General features: G+C 44.6%; 1 protein-coding gene across 4 annotated transcripts in view; it reads left to right on the top strand.

Annotated features, from left to right (window-relative positions):
• The window catches only part of serhl (serine hydrolase like), a 37,404-nt gene extending 33,036 nt beyond the window's left edge, over positions 1-4,368 (top strand). For all 4 annotated transcript variants that reach the window (XM_072271777.1, XM_072271778.1, XM_072271775.1 and 1 more), the window contains one exon: positions 2,625-4,368. In XM_072271777.1, coding sequence (XP_072127878.1) covers positions 2,625-2,735 — 111 coding nt within the window. In that variant the 3' untranslated portion in view covers positions 2,736-4,368. The remainder of the gene's footprint in view (positions 1-2,624) is intronic.
• The last annotated feature ends 9,376 nt before the right edge of the window (positions 4,369-13,744 follow it).

Below are 13,744 nucleotides of genomic sequence, written 5' to 3'. Positions count from 1 at the left end.
CACAATTAGAGCAAACAAAAGAGACGAAACAGTCAACCATAGTGCAAAGTGGTCGTGGTGTTGCTATATTGCGGTGGTGGTTAGGTTGTGCAGGTTGGTTCACAATGTGAATGGTTGACAGGAAGTAGCTGTTCTTGAACCTGGTGGTGTGGGACTTCAGACTCTGTACCTCCTGCTTGACGGTAGCTGCTAGAAGATGGCAAAGGTGGTGAGGAACTACAATAGTTGTTGCCTTCTTGAGGCAGCACCTCCTGTAGGTACTACCAATGGTGGGCAGGGATGTGCCCAGGATGTAGCGGGCAGGGTCCACTACTCTGCAGCTTCTTGTGTTCCTGTGCATTCGAATTGCCAACCAGGCCATTATGCAACCAGTCAGGATATTTTCAACAGTACACCTGTAGAAGTTTGTTAGAGTGTTCAGTGCCATACTGAACCTCCTTAAACTTCCAAGAAAGTAAAAACATTGCTGAGCCTTCCTTGTGATTTGCATCTATACAGTGGCATGCAAAAGTTTGGGCACCCCTGGTCAAAATTTCTGTTACTGTAAATAGCAAAGCAAGTAAAAGATGAACTGATTTCCAAAAGGCATAAAGTTAAAGATGACACATTTCTTTAATATTTTAAGCAAGAAAACTTTTTTTATTTCCATCTTTTACAGTTTCAAAATAACAAAAAAGGAAAAGGGCCCAAAGCAAAAGTTTGGGCACCATGCAATGCAGTACTTAGTAACACCTCCTTTGGCAAGTATCAAAACTTGTAAATGCTTTTTGTAGCCAGCTAAGAGTCTTTCAATTCTTGTTTGGGGGATTTTCGCCCATCCTTCCTTGCAAAAGACTTCTTGTTCTGTGAGATTCTTGGGCCGTCTTGCATGCACTGCTCTTTTGAGAGCTATCCACAGATTCTTGATGGTGTTTAGGTCAGGGGACTGTGAGGGCCATGGCAAAACCTTCAGCTTGCGCCTCTTGGGGTAGTTCATTGTGGATTTTGAGGTGTGTTTAGGATCATTATCCTGTTGTAGAAGCCATCCTCTTTTCATCTTCGGCTTTTTTACAGACGGTGTGATGCTTGCTTCCAGAATTTGCTGGTATTTGATTGAATTCATTCTTCCCTCTACCAGTTAATTTTCCCCATGCCACTGGCTGCAACACAAACCCAAAGCATGATCGATCCACCCCCGTGCTTAACAGTTGGAGAGGGGTCCTTTTCATGAAATTCTGCACCTTTTTTTCTCCAAACATACCTTTGCTAATTTCAGCCAAAAAGTTCTATTCAAAAGGTTCAAAGGAACATCTAAACAAGCCTGATGCATTTTGGAAACAAGTCCTGTGGACTGATGAAGCTAAAATAGAACTTATTGGCTGCAAAGTTTTCTTGCTTAATATATTAAAGAAATGTGTCATCTTTAACTTTATGCCTTTTGGAAATCAGTTCGTCTTTTACTCGCTTAGCCATTCACAGTAACAGAAATTTTGACCGGGGTGCCCAAACTTTTGTATGCCACTGTATGCAGGGCTGAGAACAGGTCATCAGATATGTTAATGTCCAGGAATTTAAAGCTGCTGATGCTGTCCGCCATTAATCCACCAGTGCTGATTAGTGCATAAAAGGTTTACTGTAAAAGTCAGGAACTTCTGGCAGCGGAGGACAGGATACTGCCCTTGACAGAAGTTTTCCTAACAAAAAACAGAATGCAATAATTTTTTCGGGTTGGTAAGTTCTAACCAGTGATATTAATGACTTGGACGATTATGCAGAGTTAGGTGGGGAAGCAGGATGCGAGTAGGCAAAATTTGGCAGGAATAACAGAAGAACCAAATATAGTTTCAATGAAGAGAGACTGAGAACACAATCATAAAGAGAGGTCTAGGTGTCCTTGTACGTGAAAGGCTGAATATCCATGTAGGACCAGCAGGTAGTTAGGAAAACCGATGGAACGTTGGCCCTTGCGGAAAAAGGACTGGGTACAAAAAGAGGGTCTTCCTACAATTGTACGGGCATTTGTAAAACCACACCAATTGTTCCTCCAGTCTTGGTTTTATTTGACGTACTTGCATTGGGAGGCATTTCAGACACTTTGCTAGGTTTATACCTGGGATAAAGGTGATTGGGCCAATACGCTCTAGATTTTAGCAGAATGAGGCAGGATCTTACTGAAACATGGCATTCTGTGGAAGACTAATAATGAGATAATGTTTCCCTTGAAGAATCTATAATGTAGTTTCAGAATAAGGCAGAGATGAAGAAGAATTTCTTCTCTGAGCATCGTGCACCCTTGGAATTTTTGACATCAGAGAACTGTGAAGGCTTAGTTGCTGAAAATCTTCATGGCTGAGACAAGTGGATCACTGGCCTTGAGTTGTAAGGGATGTGGGCAATGAAAGGATAGACTGGCAGGGTAAAGTCTGCTTGCTCTTGTTGTGGTAACTTGTGTTCCTCTCCTCTGTATGTACCCCCATCTTTGTCCCTGTGTAATACTCCCTCTTACCCCATTCCTGCCTTCTTTCATTGACTTTGTCCCAACTCACTTTCACTGTATTCTTCCTCTAACCCCACCTTTAAGTTTCCTGCTCCTGTTCCTCCATGCGTGTCCTTCACTCTCTCCCCTTCTCTCTCGTTTTGCACAGTTCCAACTGGAGAAAGTCAAGGGAGGTCACCATGTCCATTTGAATGAGCCGGAGAGAGTCGCAGGAATAATCAGCGACTTCCTGAAGATGAATATCACTCCCAAACTATGAGGATAGACTGTTGTGAGGTTGTATCGAGTTTGAAAGAGGAGATCACCCACAGAGAACAGTACAAGATCAGTTACTTGTCCACCGGAAGTACAGCTCGTCAATAACTAGCTGTGTGCACTAAGAAATATTAATGGCAATGATGCGAAATTAATCAGTAGTTTAAGAAGATTTGAATTATTCTGGGGTACTTGGGCAATGAAGACATCACCCAGCATTAGTGGGGATGGTGGTGAATGGTCTGGGGTTTTGACTCTTGTTCAAGGTTAGAAAAATTCTATCCTCAATTTTTCACATTAATTTCACTCAGTGCTTTAAAAGGTATTGATGATTCTATGACAGTGAGTTTCTGAGGCCACCATTACTAAAACATTGCAGTCCATTTTAGTTATTACCTATTACAGCACCCTGACTACACCAGCTTGTTTAAATCCTTCTGAATTCAATAAAATGGTTTGCAGATCAATGTACATTTTTTCACATGGGAGCAGGTTCAACTGAGCTTGACCAATGTTTTGACTCATTCCTTAGACCCTGACTGCGGACCGTTTTCTGTTTTAATGAGCAAAGACCCTGCAACATGTCCACAGTCCCACTCCCCACCCCACCAAAATTATCTGATCCCCAGGAGAGGCAAGACACCGGTTTGAAAACCCTGAGCAGTTTGAAGAAAATGGAGAAATCTTTCTTCGACTCACCTACCCAATCAAAGCTAACTGAGGCTCATGAACCAAGACTTTGTCTTTGATCTCCACCGACTGGGAAGGTCCCAGTTAGTTGTGGGGAGGGGAGATGAAGGTGATCAGACCCAATAGAACTGCCCTGTGGGTAGCCATCATTAAAATAATTTAGCACATTTTATTTTTTTTTAAACCAGTGGGAGATAGTTCCAGACACTGTGGCCCAGTGTCTCCTTCACGAGAGTGGGAAGGAAACACTGGGCTAAGACAGGAGAGCTGAAGCAGGTAACTGAGACTACAAAGCAGGAGTTTAGTGAAAACATTCCAGAGACCAAGGCAGAGGTAGGGTCGGATAGTGCTGGAGGTAAGAAAGTGTCCCCTCACCAACTCAGCAGGCTAAGAACTCCCTGCCCAACACTGAAGACGTTGGTCCCAGACAGATTGTCCATTTGTTACTTGAACTCACTAGGAACAGAGCCTCAAACACCATTCAGTTAAATCATAGCTGCTTGTAAACTAACAGTAATAATAATGGATAGCTCACAGTCTCCAAACTAGCTCTGCAGTACACAGAGCCCTCATTAGCATCAATCTGTTTTCCCAATTTTAGGTTGACCTGCCGCCTCTATTTGTTTTAGGCAGACGAGTTGCAAGTTTCTACTGCCTTCTGTGTGAAAAGGAGCTTCCTTACTGGGCTGACTCCTGTCCTAAGTCTGAAGTGCTTGATTTCTGATAAGCAAATGTTTTGATACAACACATCCCCAGTAACACTCTGATCATGTCCCCTGGCAGATTAAAAGCACGTCACCCTGAGCTCGTTGTTAGGTCACAGCCATTTGACGGCTGCTGTTTAAGCAGTGACAGTGAAGAGCAGGAGAAAGTGGGACGACCAGCAATGCAGCAGAGAACAATTACAGACATCTGAGAAACGGCAGCAAGGAAAAATTGTGCTCAGTCCATCAGACCGTAAAACATAGGTGCAGATTAGGCCATTCAACCCATCGAGTATGTTTTAGCAATCGATGATATCTGATTTATTTTCCCTCTCAACTCCATTCTCTTACCTTCTCCCTGTAACCTCTAACAGCCTCACTAATCAAGAACCTATTGACCTCTGCCTTAAATATACCCAGTGACTTGATATCCACAGTTGTCTGTAACACTGAATTCCACACATCCACCACCCTCTAACTAAAGAAATTCCTCCTCACCTCTGCTCTAAAGAGATGTTCCATTCTGAAGCCATGCCTTCTGGTCCTAGACTCTCCCACGACACTGGACAGCAAAGATTGTGCTTCCTGAATGCTTTTGACTTACAGACTTTGGGCCGCTGATCATGAAAATCACCATGAAATCACACACCCTTTTTGTTAAATTCCCTATATTTGTTATTTCAGTTCCTAATTCAAGTCAAATTAAATGCTGCTCACAACGTAAACTGAAAAGTTTTCTATGTTGTCCAGGCATGCTTAGGCAGGGCGGATGTTATAAAAGCATCTCACACACACACACCGCTCTATGCATTGCCCTTACATGTATATTGATTTGCAAGCTCTACCTACAAAGCATATTATGTGTAGTCATTGATGATAGCAAAATGTCTTGCCAGTGTTGCAACAGCCACGATATTTCCTGTTATATTTGTGGCCAGTATATGCTTAAATGTCAAAGGTGGAGCATGACTAGTCTTAAGAAAGCCTATGAGCTCTATTTGGGTGTATGACCTGTTACGTACCCCGTAACTGGGTTGCCAAACCAGCATAAATGGATCACTCAGTTGGAGTCTGGATTACTAGAACTAAGAAAGTTTTATTAAAGAAACAAGCAACACAGTACTCTAATCAAAAGGATAATAGATGCAACAGTTCAGCAATGATAAACACACATGTGCACAGAATTAAGATAACAGGATCAACCAAGCTCTATTGTTGTCTAGGGGTAAATGACCAATTTCAAAGTGACACAAAGTCCAGTTCAATTTAGTTCAGTTGGCAGTAATCGTTGCCATGGCGATGGACAACGTGGGGGGGAGGGAGAGAGAGAACGAGAACGAATGATCATTCAAAACGGCTTCCACACACAGACCTGCGATATTGCTCACGAGCAGCTTTCGGCCGGGTCCTTTGTGATGTCACCTGGGGTCACCGACTGTGACCCCTCCTCCAGATGCGGTCGATCCTCTGCAGTGAACCAAGCGAGGGTGGACACACACCAGGTTCCTGCTGATCGTACCTTTCCACCCTGTGCGTCTAAGGCTGATCCCGCGATCAGCCGTCCAAGAGCTTTCCACCAACTTGTGAGAGGCGCACCGCTTCCAGGGTCTCGTTACCTCGGGTGTCGTGTGTGTCCTGCCTTAGCGAACCTGTCCCTTTTTATCCCCCTGCTGGGGTATCGCCTGTCCATCACTTCAAACAGTTCAGGGTTCAAAGGGGGAGCCGCTCTAGACAGCTCTCTCTCCCGTCCCTTCATTACACATCTCCAGATGCCTGTCCATCACTTCAAACAGTTCAGGGTTCAAAGGGGGAGCCGATCTTGACAATACCCAGACTGATGGCTCCTTCATTAACATCTCCAAATGCTGTTTCATTGTATTCCTTATCTCTCCCTCCCCTGAGGACAGGTGGCAGACCAACTGCTGATACCACTGGTGCTAGCCCAGGCCAGCAAACATCTTAATTTATGTGTATTCTCGTCACAGACCATACACTTCCCTACACTCTATTCCCTTTGCCACTTCTTGGCCGATTCTCCTAATCAGATCAAATCCTTCTGCAGACTCTCTGTTTCCTCAACGCTACCTGCCTCTCCAAACTTGGCTACAAAGCCATCAATTTCAGCATACAGATTATCAGCATATAACGTCAAAAGAAGTGGTCCCAGACCGACCTTTGTGGAACACCATTATTTACCGGCGGCCAACCAGAATAGGCCCCTCTATTCTCACTCTACCTTCTGCTGGTCAGCCAACTTCCTGCCCATGCTAGTAACTTCCCTGTAATACGATGGGCTCTTACCTTGGTTAGCAACCTCATGCATTATCAAAGTTCACAGGCGGCTGACTGAACAATGGAAAATGCTCATGCACATAAGGTCACTCTGCTCTTTGTTACGATGTTATCAGAAAGTCCCAAAACAATTCAAGGTCATGCTGATTGAAGTACTTGTGTTAGCTGTAGATTGGCAATTTGAATTCCTTAATTACAAGGTTATTTACACTTCCAGAGAGTTATTTCTAAACTCTTTCAGGTGTAGCACTTGAAATTCTGTGATTATCCGGATCTGGTCTTTGCCTGTTAACAGTGAGGTTGATTATTAGCTTAAGCTTTTTGCTCTGAAACTTCATAGGTTTCCTTAAAAAGGTAACCGGAACCATTCACTGACCCGAGAATTGCTTCTGGAAACGAAGCAGCAGATAATCTGCTCCATGTTGCCTGGCCAATGAATCTACTTTGGTGCTGCTAATTAGGTGGTGGTGGGGGGGGGGGGGGGTGAATGCTAACATAGAACTCCCTACTTCTGGTTATGCATTACAGGGCATTCTGTCTCTTTACCAGAGAAAGATGACAGCAGCCAAGTGGTGGACAATATGCCCAGTGAGAAGCCTTGTAGAAATGGTAGAGATGTATGAGAATACCTAGGAAAGGAGCCCAGCTTATATGGAGCTGAGCTTGCTCTCCATAGAGCAAAGAAGGTTCAAGGGAGATTTAATGGAGAACAGAATACTTGTGGATCTACGTTTAGAGAGAAAATATTTGCAGAAAAGAGCAATGGAGTTGGTCTTTTCCCTCTGTGATCAGCTTCTTGGCACATCTCTCCCCAGACTCTGCCTGTCTGCATCGTGCTGTTGTCATCTGCATACCATACCAGTTCAGTGCCTCTGCCCCAGCATAAGTTCACCTGAGATATGAGAATGACTGTGGGTGTTGTGTGGAAAATACAGAAGCCTAGTCTAATCCATGAATCTTCATTCTTCTGAGAAGCTGGCTGGATGGAGATGAGAAGGAGAAAATGCTGGGAGTACTTAGCAAGACGGGCAGCAGCTGTGGAGAAAGAATCTAGATGAATGATAACACTGGACAGCCGCAGGCAAAGACCAGTTAGCCCATTCACTGCTATGCAATTTGCCAAGATCATGGCTGTCACTTTCCCTCAGTTCCATTTTCTTGCATAGTCCCCACGTTCTTAATATCCAGAAATCTACCCAGCTCTGTTTTAAATGAGTTAAATGACTGAGTCTCTACATTCCTAAAGGGTAGAGAATTCCAAAATTACACTGACTTTTTGTGGTACAAAGAAAGAGCAGCAAGAAATCTCATAGAACATCACCACATATGAGAAACTTTACAAGTTATTCTGCATATGCTCTGTTCTTCCATTTGCCAATATTTCCCTGAAGCCTCCTCCCTACATCTTCCTTCCTGTCTGGTTTTGTTTCATCAGCTAACCTTCAAATATAATGTTTGGTCTCCACAGGCAAGATGTTATTCTGAAACGTCACTTCTCCCCTTAGGGTGGGGCGATATTGGTCTGGTTCTGCTCTTGTCTGTCTGCTTATAGCCAGAGCATCACAGCCAATGGCATCTCCTCCAATGCCTGCACATTTATCTGTTGGGCTGACTGCAACTCTGACTCCAGTTTTACCATTTCATCCGTAGTGTGTGCACAACACCTGCCTCTGGCTCACCGTCACCCCCCTCAACTCTTCCATTCCGATATCTGTCTCTGTGTGATTGGAAATTCCTTCCACCTGAAATAAATGAATGGAAATACTGCAAATACTCAGCATCATCAAAAAGACTTGATCCTTCCATGGCTACAACCCAGGCTCTTTTTAGTTAGTGGTGGAGAGGAGGTCACTAAACAAACTGTTATCCATTATGGTCAATCAGGCACATCCTCTCCATGAGCTACTGAATAAGTAGCGGAGCACCCTTTCGAACAGGCTCATTCAGCTCCACTGTCACAAGGATCATTACAGAAAATCTTTCCTACCAAACGCAATAAGCGTATACAACAGGTCATCTCTGTGTGACAGGAGAGCACACATCATAGTACAATAGTCTCAGTTTTATTATTGCATGTTGGTAAATTATTATTGTGTATATTCTTATTCTGTACATTATTATTAGTTAACTCTGCACACTGCAAAGTGTGTTTTTAAATGTTGCTGCTGTAGCAAAAGAATTTCCCACTCGGGATCAATAAAGTACTTCTTCCTCCTCTTCTTCTTCTTCTTCTTCTTCTTATTATTATTATTGTACGTATTTGGAGTTTGCCTGTGAGATGCAGACATATTGTGAGCGTTGGTGCGCTTCGAAGGGGGTAGAGGGGGATTATGACAGACTGCTACAGCTGATCCTGATTGAGCAGTTTAAAGGTTGTGTCCCTGAGGGTATGAGACCCTACCTAGATGAGAAAGAGGCAGCCACGTTAGCCGCAACTGCTAAGTTAGCGGATGAGTATGCGTTGACGCATAAAATGGTTTGCCCCGAGTAAAGGCTACCAGAAGAGTAGTCAGGACAGCGGGGAGAGTCCGCCGGAAAAGTCAGAAGGTAAGCTGGGGACAAGTGAGAAGGATAAGGTAGACCGGGAACAGTCTGGTAGGAAGTCTCCTGGGGTCGTCTGTTATAATTGCGGGAAAGTCGGACACTTTGCGTCCAGGTGCTTTGCCCCAAAGAAGGAGACGGGAAAAGGAAAAATGGCGATTTTGACTGGCTGTATCGAGCTAGTAAACGAACCGCTAGGGAGGGACAGGTCTGCCAAAGTTCAGGAAGGGCGTGAGAAGTTTATCTCGGCCGGATTGGTGTCAGTGAAGGAGGGGTTAAAACCAGTTCCAGTGCGGATCTGGAGAGACACGGAAGCGTGTCAGTCACTAATACTGAAGAGTGTATTATAGTTTAGCTCAGAGACCCAGACTGGGGAAGTCAAGGTCAAAGGTATTGGAGAAGGGACAGAGACAGTCCCTTTGCACCAGGTACACTTACAAAGCAACCTGGTCTCTGGACTAGTCACGATCGGGGTGAGGTCCAAATTACCGATGAAAGGCGTGGAAGTCTTGCTCAGTAATGACATCACCGGGGGAATCGTGTTCCCAGTCATGGGATTGACAGGTCAGCCTGCCAGCAGTGAGGCCCCGCCCATGGACTCACAGGTTCATCACGGGGCTGCGGTGGTAAATTTAGCTGAGACGTTTCTGCCAGCCTTGTACGAGAAGGGGGTAGAAAGTGAAAACAAGGAGTGTAGTGAAACAAGAGGTAGTGAGGGAGCTGAGACAGACGTAGCATTAGCCAGGAAAGAATTCGTGCAGACGCAGGAGCGAGACGAGGGGCTGATGGTTTTGGCAGAGACAGCTCTCTCTGACACAGACTTGACAAGGGAACTAGTAGGCTATTGTGTGGAGGAGGAAGTGCTAAGGAAGAAAGGGAAACCAAGTACCGTACCTGCAGATGAGGAATGGAGGGTGGTGCAAAAGAGTTATGGGGATGAGGTTTTTAACCTGGCCCACAAGGAACCCCCCGGTGGACATTTTGCGGTACTAGAGGGAACAGTTGGTGGAATCATGAAAGAGGTTTACCGGCTGCACCGGAGGAAGGATGTTATTGATCATGGCCGATGCGAACTGAGACGGTCACCAGCTTTTGATATGCTAACAAACCTAGTCGGTGTTAGCGCGGAAATCAATGAAGCTAGGGTCCCCCCGATAAGAGAAAAAAAACATTTTGAAAAGATGAGTATGGTATCGACCAGATGGGAGAAGGCTATTGTTTTGGCCAGGTCTGCTGATAAGGTCTCTCCCTTAATCCCCGAACAAAGCGACTCTTTAGGAGAAGTAATTAAACGACTCGCACCCGTGTGTTTGGTTGTCCCGAGGTGATGCAAAGAACTGGGACGTTGGGTGGTGTCTGTTACACTAGAGCAGCCTAGCAAGCAACAACTATATAGAATGAGTAATTCAGTGACTAAAGGGCTGACGAACACAGAGGTGTGTATTGGCGATGTAATACGGCTGTCTGAAGCCAGCTTGATAGTGAACCTTGAAAAAAATGAGTTCGGCCACACGAAGGTCACTTACCTGGGAATTGTGGTGACACAGGGGCAGCTGGCAGCGATGCAAGCTATAGTGCAGGCTATCGCTGACATCCCAACCCCGACAGACAAGAGGGCCCTCAGAAGGCTCTTGGAGATGGTGGGGTACTGTAGGAAGTTTTGCAATAACTCTGCGGTCACTACCCCTCCCCCTCCTACTAAGCCCTTGCGAGAGAAAACTAAGTCGGAATGGGACGACCCTTGTTATTGTGGTCCGGGACAAAACCAAATGAGAGGTTACATTGATCGCAATTCATCAGTGTTTTTGGCCACTATGAAGTTTGCTAAGTTGGAGCCTGGTCTAAGGGATTATTAATAACACATATAAAAGGAACAGAAAATGTGATGGCTGACTGTCTGTCAGGTGTTGACAACTTCAAACTCGCTGTGTTAGCCAAATAGCTGATAAAGATGTATATTTGTGTGTGTATCAAATAATGTATTCATGTTTGTAATTTTTACCCCCCGGTAAAAATCCTTAAAGGGGGGAAGTGTGACAAGAATACACATAGATTAAGATGTTAGCTGTCCTGTGCTGGCACCAGTGGGATCAGCAGTTGGTCTGCCACCTGTCTTCAGGAGAGAGAGAGATAAGGAAAACAATGGAGCAGCATTTGGAGATGTTAATGAAGGGACGGGAGAGAGAGTAACAGAAGGAGGGAGCTGTCAAGAGCGGCTCCCCCTTTGAACCCTGAACTGTTTGAAGTGATGGACAGGCGATACCCCAGCAGGGGGATAAAAAGGGACAGGTTCGCTAAGGCAACACACACACAACACCCGAGGTAACGAGACCCTGGAAGCAGTGCGCCTCTCACAAGTCGGTGGGAAGCTTTTGGACGGCTGATCGCGGGATCAAGCCATAGATGCTCAGGGTGGAAAGGCATGATCGGCGGGAACCTGGTGTGTGTCCACTCTTGCCTGGGTGCCAGGTTCACCGCAGGGAAACGATTCATATCTGGAAACGGAGGGGTCACAGTCAGTGACCTCAGATGACATCACAAAGGGCTCGCACGAAAGCTGACTGCAAAGGTCTGTGTGTGGAAGCGGTTTGAATATTCATTCATTTTGCTCTCTCTCTCCTTCCCCCCATTGTCTGCAAACTGAACTGAACTAAATTGAACTGAACTTTGCGTCACTTTGAAATTGGTCATTTACCCCTAGAGGACGATAGAGCTTGATTGATCCTGTTATCTTAATTCTGTGCACATGTATGTTTATCATTGCTGAACTGTTGCATTTATTATCCTTTTGATTAGAGTACTGTGTTGCTTGTTTCTTTAATAAAACTTTTTTAGTTCTAGTAATCCAGACTCCAACTGAGTGATCCATTTCTGCTGGTTTGGCAACCCAGTTACAGGGTACGTAACAGTATGGTCAGCACGCTCCTAGAAGACAGCGGCGCGGCTAATGTAGATGAACTGAACACACTGATGAGGGTGAGGGAGAAGTGGAGAGACGTCATCGTGCCCGATGCCGGCCCCCTAGGCCTGAATCAACATAGTAATAGTAGTGCCATCCTTCAAGAATACTGTAACGTTTTCATTTCTTTTTCCCTGGCTTAAAGCCACATACAGCTGACCATGCTGGAATATTGGTTTCTCCAAATAAATCAACACATTCTCCATGGTTTGACCTTGCTCCTTGTACGTAGTCATAACAAAGCGTGACTGTATCGGGAACTGGCTCCTCTGAAGAGGGACATCTTCCCCTTCTGATAAACTGAGAGTAATTCTTGGGATCAGGACAATGTCATTTTTGAATGCACCAATGTTTATCTTTGCTACGATGAGATTGTCGTTCAGTTCGTCCACCATCATTCGCATTCCATTGCGAAGCCTCGGTGGATCCAAGTTCCTCATTGAAATGATGGGAGACCCCCTCTTCAATTCCAGTTTATGTGGTGGCTGCTGTGAGCATCGTGAGGTGCCGCTGAGGCTGGCCGTGCGCACGTGTCGCGGTGTCATGTCGCGGTTTCCATGAAAGGTGGAATCGGCTCGGGTTGTGGAAAGCGGGGCCTGTTGATGGACGAGTGAACAATTTTATATGAATATATAACCCTGAACTTTGCATGCATTCTGTAAGTTAGCGCTTTTTAAGTTGATTTAGTCAAAAAAAGTGCCGCTGTAATGCACCATTTGGGCTAATTAGAGGTCACAAACAGACAAACAGAGCATGAGAATTTTAGTAGTATGTAAATTATTATTATAAAAAGCAATAAATACTGAGGACATGAGATTAAGAATCCTTGAAAATGAGTTCCTACAGTGCCTATAAAAAGTAACTCCCTTTGGGAGTTTTTATGTTTTAATGTTTTGCAACATTGAATCACAGTGGATTTAATTTGGCTTTTTTAACACCGATCAACAGAAAAAGACTCATGTCAAAGTGAAATCAGATCTCTACAGGGTGATCTAAATTAATTCCAAATACAAAACACAAAATAATTGATTGCATAAGTATTCACCTCCTTTAATATGATACTCCAAATCATCACTGGTGCAGCCAGATGGTTTTAGAAGTCACACAATCAGTTAAGGTGTCCTAGCTATTTATATAAACCTCTGTGCAATCAAAACGTTTCAATGGGCTGTAGCAAAAATACACCCGTATCTGGAAGGTCCAACTGCTGGTGAGTCAGTATCCTGACAAAAACTACACCATGAAGACAAAAGAACACTCCAAGCAACTCTACGAAAAGGTTATTGAAAAGCACAAGTCAGGAGATGGATACTAGAAAATTCCAAGATGCTAAATATTCCTTGGAGTACAGTTAAGTCATTCAACAAAAAATGGGAAGAATATGGTACAGCTGTAAATCTGCCTAGAGCAGGCCGTCCTCAAATACTGAGTGACCGTGCAAGAAAGGGACTAGTGAGGGAGGCTACCAGAAGACCTATGACAATTCTGGAGGAGTTACAAGATTCAGTGGCTGAGATGGGAGAGATTGCATACTGCAATGGTTGCCCGGGTTCTTCACCAGTCACAGCTTTATGGGAGAGTGGCAAAGAGAAACCACTGTTGAAAAAAACTCACGTGAAATCTCAGCTAGAGTTTGCCAGAAGGCATGTGGGAGACTCTGAAGTCAGCTGGAAGAAGTTTCTATGGTTTGATGAAACCAAAATTCAGCTTTTTGTCCATCAGACTAAATGCTATGTCTGGTGTAAGCCAAACACTGCACATCATCAAAAACACACCATCACTAGCATGAAACATGGTGGTGGCTGCATCATGCTGTGGGGATGCTTC

This window comes from Mobula birostris, chromosome 11 (assembly GCF_030028105.1).
Source record: "Mobula birostris isolate sMobBir1 chromosome 11, sMobBir1.hap1, whole genome shotgun sequence".
Lineage (NCBI taxonomy): Eukaryota > Metazoa > Chordata > Chondrichthyes > Myliobatiformes > Myliobatidae > Mobula > Mobula birostris.
The sequence above is the reverse complement of the archived record's forward strand: the minus strand, read 5'-3'. Positions and strand labels throughout refer to the sequence as shown.